At 55.1% G+C, this 16369-nt stretch overlaps 1 protein-coding gene across 1 annotated transcript in view; it reads left to right on the forward strand.

Annotated features, from left to right (window-relative positions):
- TEX29 (testis expressed 29) overlaps positions 1-15090 on the forward strand; it is a 22344-nt gene extending 7254 nt beyond the window's left edge. Inside the window, exons 3-6 of the mRNA XM_006159657.2 lie at positions 11205-11274; positions 12478-12653; positions 13763-13895; positions 15031-15090. Of these exons, the coding sequence (XP_006159719.1) occupies positions 11205-11274; positions 12478-12653; positions 13763-13800 (284 nt within the window). The 3' untranslated portion in view covers positions 13801-13895; positions 15031-15090. The remainder of the gene's footprint in view (positions 1-11204; positions 11275-12477; positions 12654-13762; positions 13896-15030) is intronic.
- The last annotated feature ends 1279 nt before the right edge of the window (positions 15091-16369 follow it).

The following is a 16369-nucleotide window of genomic DNA, read 5'->3' on the forward strand; positions in this document are numbered from 1 at the left end:
GTGGCCCGGGTTCCCGCGTGGCTGTGGAGCGGCTCATCCCCGCCATCCTCAGGCCTGGCTGGTGTTGCCCGGCCGAGATTTACTCCCGGTCATCAGAGGGCCCCGCACGGCCCGTGTGATCGTGCGCGTTTGTCCAGGACCCCGATTCATCCCAGATCTGTTCCAGTGCTGGACTCTATGATGAGTCTTGAAGAAAGACAAAACCATAGCACCCCCACGACCGCCCATCTGGCACCCACTCCCTGGGATGGCAGTGGGGGGCCCTGCCTCGGCCACCGCTGTCTCACGTGTGCGCTTCCCGCAGTGTGCGACATCCCCCTGTATGACATCTGTGACTACAACGTCTCCAGGGACCGCTGTAAGGAGCTCGGCTGCTGCTTCTACAAAGGTGTCTGCTACGAGAAGGCGGTCCCCGGTGAGTGCCGCGCCACGCCCCTCCCGCCCCTGCGCTGCTTCTGTTAATTTAACTTAATTTTTTATTGTTTTAATGTAATTATATTTATTCCCGTCCGTTCACTGTACACCACTACAGCAGAGCCAGCGAGGCTCCCCAGAACACCCTGTACACTGGGCACTTCTTCCATCAGTGGCTGGTGTCTGTGCTTAGGGCTCGAGCCTCTGGAGACAAGCCCATTCCCGGTGGGCTAGACTTGTGCGGGAGGAGGTGGATCGATCCCCTCCTTCCTGGAGGAGCAGCCCCATGACAGGAACCAGTGACCGCAGGGCCAGCTGCGGGCCCAGTGCCAAAGGCTCTGTGAGGACAGTCCCCGCGCAGGCTCTGTAGGCAGCGATGGAGGCCGGGCAGTCCCCAAGAACTGCCCCAGTTGCAGACTGTGGGGCCTTGGAGGGGCTGTGGGAGGGGCAGGTGTGCGGAGCTGTCAACCCAGCTGGTGTGTGACTAAGGGGTCGCCATGCTCTTCCTGGCTGCAGGCTGCAGAGCTCTGGCCTTCTGAAGTCTCTGCCTCAGTATTTCCGAGCGCTCTCATCCCACGTGAAGGCCCCTGTGTCTCCCTGCACTGTCCACGGCCCTGACAGGCACGAGGGCTCAGGCCTCTTAGCCCCATGGGAAGGGACACTCATGCAAGGTCAGCCTAAAGGAGAAGTGGTGCCACCTGTGGGAAGACAAGCCGGACGCTGAGCGTGATGCGTGCAAGGTCTGAGCACGTTGTCCGGCTGCCCCGTGCTAGGCTTTGTCTCGAAGGAGCTCTCTCCATTGCTCCCATCTCCTCCCGTGGCCGTTAGAGGAGCTGCCCAGCTCTGGGGACCCGGTCTTCCTGTCTGTGCAAGGTGTGCCCAGGAGGTCAGGAATCAGCTGCCCGTGGTGCCATGTAAGGACCAGACTCCGGACCTCGGGCCAGCGCCTTCAGGGTGTACATGGTACTCTGGGCAAAACGATCCAGGAGAATGCGTGGGCAGAAAGCATTCCGACTTGCCCCTGCCATGTGTCATGCTGAACATCTGGCGCTTACTCAAGATGAAGATGTGCCCTTGGGACCAGCAGTTAGCGTAATGGCTATGTTGCTCGACTCCCATGTAGTTGACCACGGTTCTAGTCCTGGACCCGGTGACTTAAACTCATGTTGGGCGCGTGTGCGTGTGTGCCCAAGATCCCAAGAGGAGAATGGAGGAGAAGGGATTGCGGCATGGCCATCCCCCCTGGGGGGTGATTTCTCGCTTTCTATCTCTCTGTCTCTCTCTGTCTGTCTGGTGAGCACATGCACCCTATAGCAAAAACCTTTCCAAAAAAAAAAAAAGATGGCTCCCTGCGAAGAGAGGGCTAAGGTTACCAAGAAGACTGTCGGGAGCTACAAGGGGCTCCTTCAGGTCTTCATTTTAGAACACTTGGGACCAGAGATCTCATTCCCCTCACTCTCTGCTTCCTGGAGTCACCTCCCGCCGTGTCCTGTGGATCTGACCCCCACCCCCCACCACCACCACCACACACACTAGGAACAGTTGGAAGTTGCTTCTTCTTTTTTAAAAAATTGCTATTTTTATTGTTAGAATGATCATTACTATACACATTTTTCAAACGTTTGTTTATTGCTTGAGAGGGATTGTCAGCATGTTCCCATCGTGTTCTCATCCTTGCCCCGCAGATCATGGGTTTGCACAGGTGTGCCCTGCAGGCGTAGGTGGCCTGGGGTCCAGCTGGAGTGTCCCCGCCGGCTGCGGCACTGCTCAGACACCCAGCTGCCTGTGGCGCCATGGCCGCGCTGAGACGCCTTCTCTGTAGTATAGTGTGCTAGTGGCACTCGGGCAGTTCTCGGTCCAGCAGCTGCCACCATTACTAGTTTCACGATGTCGCTGTCACCCCAGGAGTGCCGTTAGAGTCACTTCCTACGGGGCCCTCCTTTCCGCTCCTGGCAACCACAGTCTGTCTCTGTGGGTTTATCTAGTCTAGGCTCTTCACGTAAATGGAGTTACAGTACGCGGCCTTTTCACTATGCAGGCTTCGAGGTGTCCCTGCGGTAGCATTGATCAGTACTTCATTCCTTTTTCTGGTTGAATAATACTCCAATGTGTGGGTATGCCACACTTAGTTTATGAGTTTACCCGTCAATACACATTTGGGCTGTTCCCACTTTCCCTCTGTGAATAAGGCTGCTGTGAATTTCTGTACTGGTCTTTATGTGATTCCCTTGGGTGTGTCTGTAGGTGAAATTGCTCCATCACATATTAACTTTATGGTTACACCTATATGGAACTTCCAAATTGTCTTCCTAGGTGGCTCTGCCATTTTGTAGCCTCACTAGTAATATGTGAGAGTTCCAGTTCCTCCACGTCCTCAGCAACACTCGCTATTGTTTGTTTTCCGTGGCTGTCTTAGTAGGTGTGAAGTCGTATCTCACTGCGTTTTCAATGTCTAGTTCTCTAATGAATAATGGTGTTGAGCTCCTTTGCATGTGCTGCTTGGCCATTTATCCATCTTCTCTGGAGAGATGGATACTGTTCAAATGTTTTGCCCAGTTTTGAATGGGTATTTATCCATCTTCTCTGGAGAGATGTCTGTTCAAATGTTTTGCCCAGTTTTGAATGGGGTTAACTGCCTTTTTATAATGGAATTTTAAGAGCTCTGTATATATTCTGGATATTAGACCGTTGCCAGAAATGCAGTTTGCAAATACCTTTCCTATTTTCTTGGTTGCCATTTCCCCTTCTTGGTAATGCCCACCGAAGTGTGAGTGCATGATTTGATGATGTGTTTCCCTTTGCTTGCTCGTGCCTTCGATCAGATCTAAGAAACGATCGCCTTTCCAAGGGCACAGACGTATGCCTCCGACGCCTTCCGAGTGTTATCTAGCTCCACTGCTTACATGTGTGTCTTTGGTCCATTTTGGGTTACTTTTCGTCTATGGCATAAGGAAAGTTTCCAACTTCATCTTTCTGCCTGTGGATCTTCAGTAGTCCCAGTGTAACTTGCTGAAAAGACTATTCTTTACTGAATTGGCACCCTTATTCAAAATTAATTGCCCATAAATGTGAGCTTATTTCTGGACTCTCAGTTCTTTTCCAATGATCTACATGTCTATCCGTAGCTAGTACCACACAGTAGTTATTTCGATTATTGTAGTTCTGCAGTAAATTTCAGAATCAGAAAGTATGAGTCCTTCAATCTTGGTCTTCTTTTTCAAATTATTTTGGCTGTTGTGGGTCCCTGGAATTTCTGTATCAATTTCAGGATCAATTTCTGCAAAAAAAAAAAACAAAAAAAACCCAAAAAAAACCCAGTCATTTGTGGTATGTTGGTAGGATTGTGTTAACTCTGTAGATAAGTTAGAGAATATTGCCATCTTAATACACTACAGGCCAGCAGGTGGCATGGTGGTTAAGGCACTAGACTCTCACATGACTGACCAGGGTTCGAGTCCTGGACCTGGCAGCATGCTTTCTCACTTTCCTCTCTCTCTTTCTCTGGTGAATGAAAAATAAATAAATAATTCTTTAATTATTTAAAAATAGATAATATCAAGTCTTCTGGTCCACGAGCAAAATATGTCTCATCATTTATTTTAAAGTCTTTAATTCTTTTAATAATATTTTGAAGTTTTAGGTGTACCAACCTTGAGCTTTGTTTGATAAACTTATTCTTAGGTATTTTACTCTTTTTGATGCTATTGTAAATGAAATTGTCGTCTTAGATTCATTTTCAGGTTGTCCATTGCTAGTATATAGAGATAAAATTGAGTTTTGTGTATTTACCTAGTATCTAACAACCTCGTTAAACTCACCAGTTCTATTAGCATTTTAACATGTTTATGAATTTATTTCACAAGTCAGACACATACACATACAGAGAAGTGCCCTCACCTGGAGCTCATGACATGACCGCAGGCTCATTGCCAGCAAGATTACAAGCATGCGTGTGTACCTGACATGTGCAGGTTGACCCCGAAGCAAAACCCTGACCTCCACATGGCTTCCAGCACTGCAGACAATTGTGCAACTGCCATGCCACCATGGCTGGGCCAGTTCCATGAGGTTTTAGACAATTCCTTAGGATTTCCCACATACAAGGGTGTGTGATGTGCAAGTAGAGAAGGTTTTACTTATTTTTTTCCAGTCTATCTGGTTTGATTTCGTTTTCTTGCCTCTTTGCGCTGACTAGAACCTCCAGTGGATGGAGGTGGTGAAAGCAGATATCCTCGTCTTGTTCCTGATCTGTTTTCTGCACCCCTGCAGTGCCTTGATGGTGCTCTTTATTATTTTATGTGGACTCGAGTTAAGGTCCCCCTTGAGTATTTGTTGTAAGAAAGATCGGCTAGTGACGAATATTCTGACTTTGCTTATCGAGAAGGCCTTAATTTATCGTTAATTTTTGAAGGATAACATTGCTGTATATAAAATGGTCAGCTAATAGTCTCTCAGTCCTTTCAGAGGTTTATATTTTTATAAACCACCTGGTCTCCATGATTTCTAATAAAGTGCTGTTAGTCCTAAGACCCTGGACACAGCATGTCATTTCTCCCATGCTGCCAAGAGTTTCTGTTTGTCTCTGGGTGTGTAGGTGTGGGGCTCTTTGGGCTTACTCTACTCCATTTGCTTACCCTCTTGGATGTGTGTATTAGTGCTCATCAAATTTAGGAACTTTTTATTACTATTTCTTCAAATATTCTCTCTACCTCTTTATCTCTCCCCTTACTCCTGGTACTCCCAGTATGTGTGTTTGGTATACCACATGGCATGGTATCCCACGGTTCTCCGAGGCTTTGTTCATTTTTCTTGATTTCTTCTATATGTTACTCAAATTGGATCATCTCAACCGGCCTATGTTTAAGTTTGTTAGTTCTTTTGCCTGCTCAAACCTACTGTTAAACATTTCCAGTTTCACATTTATGCTCCTGCTCTCTCAACTCCACCCTCTCATTTCCATTCCTGTCGCTCTGAAAGGGAATTCTGGGCTTTGTCGAAGTTCGTTCCAGTTCAGTTGTGCACAACCAGATAGAGTTACAACGAGACAGCGATTCTTTTTCCTAAAAGGAGTCCATTGTCCTCCACGGGCCTCATCCTAAGACCCTCAACCTGTGGCCAGAATCTTCCCCGAGAAATCTTCCTGAGTGCCAGGCCTCCCAGTGGTGACCGAGCGGTCACTGCGTGGCACGTCGGCGACCCAATCTCATGGCACAGGGCGGCGACTTGGCCATGATCTGCTGCTTTTGTGCTGCTTGTGCTCGGCTGGTTTGTCCCTGGAGTTGAGTGTTCACGTCTCAGGACGTGGAGAGCAGCAGGTGTGTGTCGCCCACACTTCAGTCCATCTTGGGCCTGTTCTTACAGCAGGCCCCACTCCCTAGGCACCTGGTTTCCCTGTGAAGCTGGCCACTCGGGCTACTGGGAGAAGACATTAGCATCTGGAAAATATTGGAGTCTGTTCTTTGAGTATTCCCCATGTCAAGGTGTTGAGGACGTTCGAGTCCCTGTCGAGTCTCAGAACAGACACAGTCTTGGGCAATAAATTCTCGATTTCCTTCTAGGCCAGTGAAATGGAGAGTGACCCAACAGCGTAGAGGGCTGAGGGGATCTTTGGAGGTGGGTCACAGCGAGGGAAGTGCTCAAGTCTGAGGTGGCTGTGGCCCCCCCGCAGCTCTCCTTAGTGCTAGCCAAGTGTGGGTCCTAGGGTGTATATCAGGCGTCTCTGAAATTCGAGCCGCCACCTATGCCTGTCACTCATTTGACAAATGAGCCTCATTTTTTACAGCACTTTAATTAACGGTGTCCTTAGGGACTCAGGAAAAACATGCTCTCTGGAGAATTCTCTGTACATGCCAGGGCAAGTGGGTATGCCATTCTCGATGGAAGCAATATTAACCATCTTTCCATTGTTTTGATTTTAATAAAGGGGCTGTGTGGGTGAAGTGTTTCCTTACCTTCTGGCTTCTTTCAACCCGAGAGGGTGGGCGTCCGTAGGAAGAGCTTGGGCCGCGTGCCCTGCGTTTGGGGTCTCACTGCGCCTTCAAATTACCGTTCACTTGTTTGGCATCTTTTTGATTCAAGACGGCAGTGACCCTTTGTGCTGTGTAAGTTGTAGTATTCGGTGACGGGGTATTAGGAGTCAGTTCTTTGTGCACATAGCCGCATGTTAGGAAAACCTTTCACTATTCTGAAACGGGCTGCTTTGAAGTGCACGCTGTGCTATGCTGTGACCTGGATTATACGAATGTGAGCTTGGAATTAGCCTGAGATCTTTCTGGAAGACTTGGGAACTCAGAAGGGAAGACTTGCCCTCATTTTGCGCCTCGATTCAGGTTCCGTGACGTAATATGTCATTTCTCCTCGGCGCTGGGCTTCAGTTTCTTCACGGGACTTGCTGAGATGATTTCGAAACTTTTGCTTAACTATATCTTGGGGTCGTTTGTTAAGATATTTCTCAGAGAAAATCATTTTTTCATTTGGTGCTATTCTGAAAAACCAAGGGGGACCATCAGTTGGTGTAATGGCTATGTCGCTGGACTCCCATGTAGTCAACTGTGGCTCGAGTCCTGGACCTGGTGGCTTAAACTCATGCCGGGCGCGTGTGCATGTGTGCCCAAGATTCCGAGAGGAGAATGGAGGAGAAGGGACTGCGGCATGGCCATCCCCCTTGGGGGTTGATTTCTCGCTTTCTGTCTCTCTGTCTCTCTGTCTCTCTGGCGAGCACACGTGACCTATAGCAAAAACCTCTCAAAAACAAAAAAAAGAGACAACCCCCCCCAAACCCAATAATACCGTATGGTTTATGATAAAGGATATGTGCAGTTTGTGACCAGTAGCATGGCTGGCCAGGTGCTACGCAGGGAGACTCACAGCAGTTCAGTCTCCGCCTGTAGGAGTGCGGCATCGGTGGCAGGGGCGCGAGGGCATGGGCTCACGGGGTGCTGACAACAGGGCGCTACAGCCCCGGCTTCACGTGTGTGTCTTGGAATCTATTCTGTGAACTAAGACACAAAGTCATAAGGGGATACACATCTCTAGAACTTAATAACTTGAGGGTCTTGTCCTTTAAAAGCTTTTAATGCACTCTGTTGCTGTATTTGATTCAGTTGCTTCTGTCGTTCATCACTAGTTAGAGCGCACTTCCCCGTGCAAACCCTTTGCTACACCGTGTGGTAATTAGTTGCAGTAATTAGTTATCTACCGCTGCATAGCAAACCACCCCAAGCTTAAGAGCTTCGAGCAACACCCGCAGACTTAGCTGTGCGGGTGGGACTGCAGTCCAGATGTCTGCGTGGCTGCGGTCCCATGACGGCGCGACCGGGGCTGCAGGCCCTGCCTCGGAAATGGCTCACTGCCTGAGTGCTAGCGCGAAGCCTCTTCCTCGCTATGAGGGCTGACGGCCTCTCCGGAGCAAATGTCCGGGAGGAGCTGGGCAGGATCCGCAGCATGCTTTGAACTCAGCTCAGGAGTCGCCCTCTGCCCCCAGTGCCTGCCTGAGATCTTTCTGGAAGACTTGGGAACTCAGAAGGGAAGACTTGCCCTCATTTTGCGCCTCGATTCAGGTTCCGTGACGTAATATGTCATTTCTCCTCGGCGCTGGGCTTCAGTTTCTTCACGGGACTTGCTGAGATGATTTCGAAACTTTTGCTTAACTATATCTTGGGGTCGTTTGTTAAGATATTTCTCAGAGAAAATCATTTTTTCATTTGGTGCTATTCTGAAAAACCAAGGGGGACCATCAGTTGGTGTAATGGCTATGTCGCTGGACTCCCATGTAGTCAACTGTGGCTCGAGTCCTGGACCTGGTGGCTTAAACTCATGCCGGGCGCGTGTGCATGTGTGCCCAAGATTCCGAGAGGAGAATGGAGGAGAAGGGACTGCGGCATGGCCATCCCCCTTGGGGGTTGATTTCTCGCTTTCTGTCTCTCTGTCTCTCTGTCTCTCTGGCGAGCACACGTGACCTATAGCAAAAACCTCTCAAAAACAAAAAAAAGAGACAACCCCCCCCAAACCCAATAATACCGTATGGTTTATGATAAAGGATATGTGCAGTTTGTGACCAGTAGCATGGCTGGCCAGGTGCTACGCAGGGAGACTCACAGCAGTTCAGTCTCCGCCTGTAGGAGTGCGGCATCGGTGGCAGGAAGCCCGGGCACGAGGGCAGGGGCTCACGGGGTGCTGACAACAGGGCGCTACAGCCCCGGCTTCACGTGTGTGTCTTGGAATCTATTCTGTGAACTAAGACACAAAGTCATAAGGGATACACATTCTCTAGAACTTAATAATTTGAGGGTTCTTGTCCTTTAAAAACTTTTAATGCACTCTGTTGCTGTATTTGATTCAGTTGCTTCTGTCGTTCATCACTAGTTAGAGCGCACTTCCCCGTGCAAACCCTTTGCTACACCGTGTGGTAATTAGTTGCAGTAATTAGTTATCTACCGCTGCATAGCAAACCACCCCAAGCTTAAGAGCTTCGAGCAACACCCGCAGACTTAGCTGTGCGGGTGGGACTGCAGTCCAGATGTCTGCGTGGCTGCGGTCCCATGACGGCGCGACCGGGGCTGCAGGCCCTGCCTCGGAAATGGCTCACTGCCTGAGTGCTAGCGCGAAGCCTCTTCCTCGCTATGAGGGCTGACGGCCTCTCCGGAGCAAATGTCCGGGAGGAGCTGGGCAGGATCCGCAGCATGCTTTGAACTCAGCTCAGGAGTCGCCCTCTGCCCCCAGTGCCTGTGCGGACAGCCAGCCCCGGTCCTGTGGGCGTCTGTCTCCGAGCAGACGGGCAGAGCCGAGTCTAGAGCCCTGAAGGCTTGAGGGGGAGGCTGCCTCTGCTCCCTGCGGTGAGCAGACTGCCTGGAGAAGTCCTCACTAGGGAGGGAGCTCCCCACTGGCACTCACTGGGGGGAGCCTGCCGCCTGGCGACTGCCCTCCTCGGCCCTCGCCCACGGCCACTCTCCTGGAGCGGCGGAGGATTCGCATCCTGTCTGAAGGGAGAGTTCGGAGGGTTCCATCCCGGCCTGGTTCTGCTCAACCAGCTCCCGGCTTTCGGACTCCACTCTCCATGTGATGGGTCCGGGCAGCCTCGTCCATTCCCAAGACCCTGCAGACCCCGGACGCCTGTGCGCGGCTGAGCGGCAGCGTCCTCTGCGTGTCTGGCTTACGCCCGCTGTGGGTTGCCCTGTGTCCCCTGAGCACACGCTGACACCCAGGGTCCCGGTGCCTGCGAGCGTGGCTCTGCTCTGTAGGCATGACCCCTCAGGTCAGGCCGCCCTGGAGCAGAGCGAGCCCTTAGCCCAATGTAACTGGTGTCCTGGGAAATGAGGAGAGAGATGCAGAGACAGAGACACCAGACACAGCCACGTGATGGCAGAGGTGGAGTTTGGGGTGACGCGTCCTCATGGAAGGACTGCCAGAAAGTACCAGCCACTGCCAGGGGCTCGAAGCAGGCTCCTCCCCTGAAGCCGCCACCACATTGATCTTGGGTGTCTGCTTCCAGAACTGGGAGACATTAGGTGTTCCTCGTCTGAGTCACCACAATACCAGCCTGTGGTACTGCCGTCGCCAGGCAGGACTCCAGGAATCCCCTGGGGAAGAGGCTCCGGCATCACCAGCAGCCCAGACACTGGCAGCAGCTTAGAGGCAGAGGTGAGGACTTGGGAACAAGTCACGTCACTCAGGTCAGGCCACTTTTGTGCTTTGAATGAATAAGAAGGCGCTTAGAGAGAACTGGCGCCGGTAACAGGACAGTAAGGATCACAGGCACTGCTGCTGGGCAGCCACCACGCTGAGGCCTTCACCTGGATTAATTTTTAAAACCCTTCCGTCACTGGATGAAAACATCGATGGGGAAAGCAGGGCGAGACCCCTACCTGGCCCCAGGACATCGCTGGCATGGGGCCTGAGGGGCCTGCGGGCCATCCCCCCATTGGCCCCAGCCAGTGAGCAGTCGGAGAAGAGCCATCGGCCCCAGGGGATCGACTCACCTGTGCTGGGCACCGAGTGCGGCAGGCCTCTGCCACCGAGCCTGAGCGTGGCCGTCTTTCCTCAGTGGGCAGCCCCTGAGGAGGCCCAGGGAAGGCGCGAGTGGCCACGCCTAGGTCCTCCCTGCTAACTGCCTTGTCCCTGGCCCATGGAGAGGCCAGGCCAGCACACAAGCTGCAGCTGCCCCAGCGGAGAAAGTCCCCTGCACGGTCACCGTGAAAGGCCCTGACTCTGACCGGGCGTGGGCTTTGAGAAGCCATGGGCACTGGGGACTGTGGAAGCTGCTGATTTATTTATTTGAAAGAGATTTTTGCAACAGGGTACATGTGCTCACCAGAGAGATAGGAAACGAGAAATTACCCCCAGGGGGATGACCACGCTGCACTCCCTCCTCCTCCATTCTCCTCTGGGGATCTTGCGCGCACGCACACATGCCTGGTATGAGTTTTAAATTGCCAGGTCCGGGACTTGAACCGCGGTCAACCACGTGGGAGTCCATGATGTAACCGTTATGGCACCTGCTGGTCCTGAAGCTGCAGAACAGCAGTGGGGTTTACCCTTCACCCAGAACCACTTCCCTACTCCAGTCGTGGGGAGAGTTTGACCTGAGCCCCACGGACCCGCTCCTGGGGTAAGGGCCAGGTCACGGGCACTGACGGGACAGAGACAGCACGCCTCCATGGGTGGGGAGGGCTACAGGGTTGCTTCAGCCGGCCAGTGACTTGGGGAATCTCTGCAGAGAGCCGGCCTTAGCAGGCTCATCTTCCTTTTCCTTTGTAAATCCACCTGGGCCCGTGACAGCTGTTGTCTCTCAGTTTACGTGCAGGTGTTCTCCGCCCTGATCGTGGTCATCGCCGGCGCCTTCGTCATCACGATCATTTACAGGTTGGCCAGGGTGCGGGCCACGGCGCGGGGTGGGGTGCAGGGCTCCCCCAGCTCCCGCAGAGCCTGGGGGTACTGAGACCAGGCGCGGGGAGGCGCTCACCGTCCCCGAGCTCTTAAAGATGAAACGATAGCCGACGTTCAGTCCATGGAGACTCCGGTATCCCTGCACACCCGGCACGGGCGGCGTGGCGCTCTGGGTCAGCTGCCAGGTTGGAGCAGACGCTGGCGGTCCTGCCGGGCCCCCGCAGTGCTCCGAAGCCAGTGCCGGCGAGTCTGCCTTGAGGCCTGGGTCACGTCTGTAGGAGATGAAGCTCGGTGGCATCTCTGGCATGGGTCTCTGTCTCCCCTTGATGGTGGGAGATGCAGACCCTGGGAGCTGTGGTACCCGGCCCTGGCCCCGGCCCTGTCCCGCCTGCTGCTGTGGGGTCTTGGGTGGCCAACGTGGCTGTTCTTGCGGCATGGTCCACCTCCTTCCCTGGTTTTGTCTGTGGGCCTCGAGATGCCGCATGTGGCTCATCCGTGTGGATCGAGCACACGGAGCTAAAATAGAAGCGTTAGTGCGGAGCATCCATCCACAGTGTGCACGGGCCAGCCTGTAGCTTAGTGGAGAAGGAGGTCGGATCCCACATGGCTAACCAAGGTTCAAGTCCCAACCCCAGTGGCTTGAAAAACATGCTTGCGTGTGGGTGCCCCGAGTCCTGACAGGACAGAGACAGAAGCAGGAGCTGTGGCAAGGCCACACCATCGGAGGTGCCCCCTTTCCTCTCTCTGTCTCCATCGAGGGCATGTGCCCTCCAGCAATTAAAAATATGCAAGTGTAATTATGAAATTGATGTTTTTACTTTTTTATTATAATTTTTTGGAGAGATTTTTGCTGTAGGGTACGTGCATTCACCAGAGAGACAGAGACAGAGAGACAGAAAGCGAGAAATCACCGCCGGGGGGATGGCCACGCCACAATCCCTTCTCCAATCTCTCAGCTGTTGGGCACGCACGCATGCACAATGCCCAGCATGACCTTTCAGCCGCCGGGTCTGGGACTCGAGCCACGATCGACTACGTGGGAGTCCAGCAACGTAACCATTATACCATCTGCTGCTCTCGAAACTGATGTTTTTAGAGGGACATCCTGGGGAGGACTGGAAACTCAGAGTTTTCCAGCCTCAGTTTCCTCGATTGTGATGAAAACTCTCTTCCCACCAGAGTCATTCGAGAGAGTCGGCGAGAAAAGGAGGTCCGGACGGAGGCCACCAAACCACCTGCGTCCCCTCCACCTGAGCCCAGTGCCAAGGATGAGGCTGTGTCACCCGGTAGTCAGATAACGTCGAATACTGTGGGCAAGGCACCCTCGAAGAAGAGCGGCGAGTCCGAGGAAGCTGGTAAGGCTCCAGAGCTGCCCCGAGGGGTCGAGGGCAGGGCTCTCTTCCCCGACGAGGCTGGCCTGGAGAGGCATGCAGCAGCTACGTCAGCCCTGCAGCCGAAGTCGCGACGCTCGTTTTAACGTGGGTGCAACTCCAGCTTGTCCATGGGCACACGTCCTCGGGGACTGGCTCTCTCCGAGCGAGGCTCTCACCCAGCCCAATGCCTCCTTCACAGCTTCTTCCACCTTGTTCCCGGGCCAGCCCTCAGCGGTGGGTGGGGTGTCAGCGCATGGCGAGGCGTGTGTGAGGGACCAGCAGCCCACAGGTGCAGTGGGGCCTCCCCTACAGGGATGTGGCGGCTCTGTTGGGGCTGCGGCTGCTTCTGGCACCAACAGCCCGGCCCTGGCCCGAGGAGGCGGGGACCGTAGGGGCACCTAGCGGCTCGGTGCTGGCCCAAGGAGGCGGGGACCGTAGTGGGACCTGGCGGTGCTGGCCCGAGGAGGCAGGGACCATAGGGGCACCTGGCGGCACTGGCCTGAGGAGGTGGGGACCGTAGTGGCACCTGGAGGCCCAGCACTGGCCCGAGGAGGTGGGGACCGTAGTGGCACCTGGAGGCCCAGCACTGGCCGGAGGAGGTGGGGACCACAGCCCCGGGGCCTGCCTCTAGCCTTTACCCACCAGGAGACAAAACTGCAGCGACTCTCGGAGGCCTTCGAGGTCGTGCATGCTGTCCTGGGCCGGCAGTCTCCAGGGCAGAGAGGGAAGCATCCCCATGGCAGGCTCTGTCCCAGGTGGTGCCACGTGAGCATGCGTGGTCTTCCCCCGACAGTCACATGGCCTTGGTGTCCTGAGTGATCAGAGAAGGTGAGGCACAGGAGCGGCCGCCACGCTCCCTTGGAAAGGCCGAGTCAGGAGTTGCGGCGTCTCTGTGGGACAGTGTACGCCTAGCCGAGAGCGCCTTCTGTGCAGGAGAGGGGGAGGCTGAAGCCTCTCCTTCCCGGACCTGGAGCCGCCTGCCCACGGGTCTTGGGTGCAGCACGACGTGGTCAGAGACCTCGACGAAGTCTCCTTGGGACTGCTGCCTAGCTCACTGGAGAAAACGGTTCTTCTCCTTTTTCAATCTACAGTAATGACGCTCTCAGAAACTGATGAAACTGCGTACTGACAGGCACGAGGACAGAGGCTCGCAGACAGCGTGATGGGGTGGCGGGTGACCCCTGCTGAGAGCTGTGCCAGAGTGACCCGGCAGGGAAAGTAAAGGTATTTCGAAAAATTGCTTCTTGCTCCACGTCATCTTCTTTGCTGTGGGACGAGGCTTCTAGGGTGGGGATGGGGCCTCCGGGGTGAGGCTGAGGTCTCTGGGGACAGGGAAAGGCCTCTGGGGGTGGGTACGAGGTCTCCGGGGTGGGGACGGGGCCTCCGGGGACGGGGCCAGGCCTCTGGGAATGAGGACGAGGCCCGGTTTAGGCTCTGCTGTTTGCTGCTGGCCTGTCAGTGGCACCTCCAGGCATGGGGGCTGTGCTGATGCGCCTAGGAACACCAGCCCTGCCCGGCCTTAAGCTTCGCTAATGGCAGTGAAGGATTGGGCTGGGGGCAACGTTAGTCCCTGAGAGACTTTGTCCAGGGTGGCCTGCACTTAGGCTCCAGAGTGACTGGCGGGGGGGGGGACCCATGGCCCCGGCCAGAGACACTCAGCCTTCTTTCTTTCTTCTTTTAAAGTATATTCATTGCTTTATTTCTGTGAAAAAGAATGAGTGAGCGAGAGAAACACCCTCTACAGGGTCTCGCGCTGTGACACACCCAGCCTTTCTGGCCAGCCTGGTTCTTGGGCACGCCTGCCCGGTGTGTCTGGGTCTGGCTGGAAGCCACGACGACCTCCCACGTGGCCCGGCACCGCAGTGTCTGCTGCCACCCCACAGTGGCTGGGCGGGGACGCGGCTGTGAGCGGGCGGCTGCGGTGCGTACACCCGTGCTGTTGACCTTGAAGTGTTGACAGGGCGGGCCCCTGGGCGCAGGGGGAGCCACGTGCCAGCTGCGGCTCGAGTCCCTGGCCGGGGCGGCCTGATATGTGCTGGGCACGTGTGCACCAGGATCCAGCAGGCTGGGAACCGGAGGAACGGCCTCAGGGCGTGAGCCAGCCCTGCGGGGCGCGCTCTCTGTGCATGCACATGCACTCCATCGTGGGGAGAATAAATAGGATGAAGCGCCCAGGTAGACCAGCCACTCCCCGCTCGAGGGTTGCTTAGGTGAGGGACCAGTCACGGAAGCCTGGGCTTGGCTGGGGGAGCTGTGGGGTGCTGACATGAGGTGGGCCACGGCCTGCCTGCTTCTGAGCACCTTGGAGGAGGGAGGGCAGATGGTGCCAAGCCTGCAGTCAGCCCTCTCCTTCCTGCAGGCCTTCGCCACCTTGTCAGGCGGGCAGACGAGAGGAAGCAGGACCCAGCGGCCGCACATCAGGCTGTGGTTCGAATCTGGCTCCTGGGTGAGGAAGGGGTGGAAAGCTGGGTCGGGCTGGGATAACCGCAGGCTGGGGGAAAGCAGAAGCCCCTGCCAGCCTGCGGGAGAGCAGAGCGTGTACACAGGCGGGTCCTAGGCTGGGAGAAAGGGCACAGCCTGTCCCCTGGCTGCATGCGGCCCTGCCCGAGAGATGGTGGCTTTTGTTGGAGGGCAGAGGTGGGTCTGGGTGCTGGCGGTCAGAGGCCCTCCGTGACCTGCACCCTTGAGGTTGCTCCAGTGCTTCGGGAAGGGCGACAGGCAGCACGCGTGTGTGGCTGTGTGATGCCCAGCAGCCCCCGTGCTATGTCCCGGGCTGGGAGGACTGAGCACCAAGGTCCCGCTCAGCAGTTCTCATGGAGCACCAGCGTCCCGGACAGGCAGTGCTGGCCAGGGGGCCCTGAGGAGCAGAGCAGGTGTGGTGGCAGCTCTGCGTGCCACCTGGGCTGGGAGCGGGTGCCCAGAGCGATCCCCGCGCTCCCCTCAGGGACACTGCGCCTCGCTGTGTCAGAGGTCTGTAGTGGCCCTCCTGGGGCCAGTGACCGGCGCTGCTCCTCCAGTAGCAGGTGCCGCTCCGCGTCTCTGTCTGTCACACTTGGGTCATTCTTGTGCTGGTTCGGGCGTCTTCCCCATGAGGACGTCTGTCGTGGTGTCCACCGTTGGTGTTCTTCGAGGCTGTCCCTGCTTCTGAGCACCGCGAGCCGCGCCCCGTGAGATGGTGACGTGGGGTGGTGAGTGGATGTGTCCTGGCTGCTCTCCCACCTTCCTCAGTGATTTCGTCCCGTCTCCTCAGCCCTCCCTAGGCCCTGAGCCACAATATTGAAACTAGGCCAGTTAACGGTCGGACAATGGCCTCTAAGTGTTCGAGTGAGGGAGAGGCAGGTCCCTATGGCCTTACATAGCCAGGAGCAGAAACCCTTAAACAGTGAGGGGGCATGCTGAGAGATGAGAGAGGCCAACATCTAGGCCTCTCGTACCACAAAGCAAGATGTGAGTGCCAGAAAAGTTCTTGTTTTATCATTTAGTCACTCATTTTCTCCATGAATGAGAGACAGCGCCCCCAGCAGGGTGCCAGTGCACTGCAGCTGGCCCCAGACCGTGGGGCACCCTGCCTGGCATGCTCAGGGAGGCGCTGGGCACACACTCAATCTCCTCACGTGGCTCGGCCTTGGAGAGCATGACACTACAGCTCTGCCACTGTCCAGCCCCGAGAGAAAGTTCTGGAAGGAAACTAAAGGGCT

The sequence above is a fragment of the Tupaia chinensis genome, unplaced genomic scaffold (assembly GCF_000334495.1).
Source record: "Tupaia chinensis unplaced genomic scaffold, TupChi_1.0 Scaffold000644_1, whole genome shotgun sequence".
In the NCBI taxonomy this organism is placed as follows: Eukaryota; Metazoa; Chordata; class Mammalia; order Scandentia; family Tupaiidae; genus Tupaia; species Tupaia belangeri.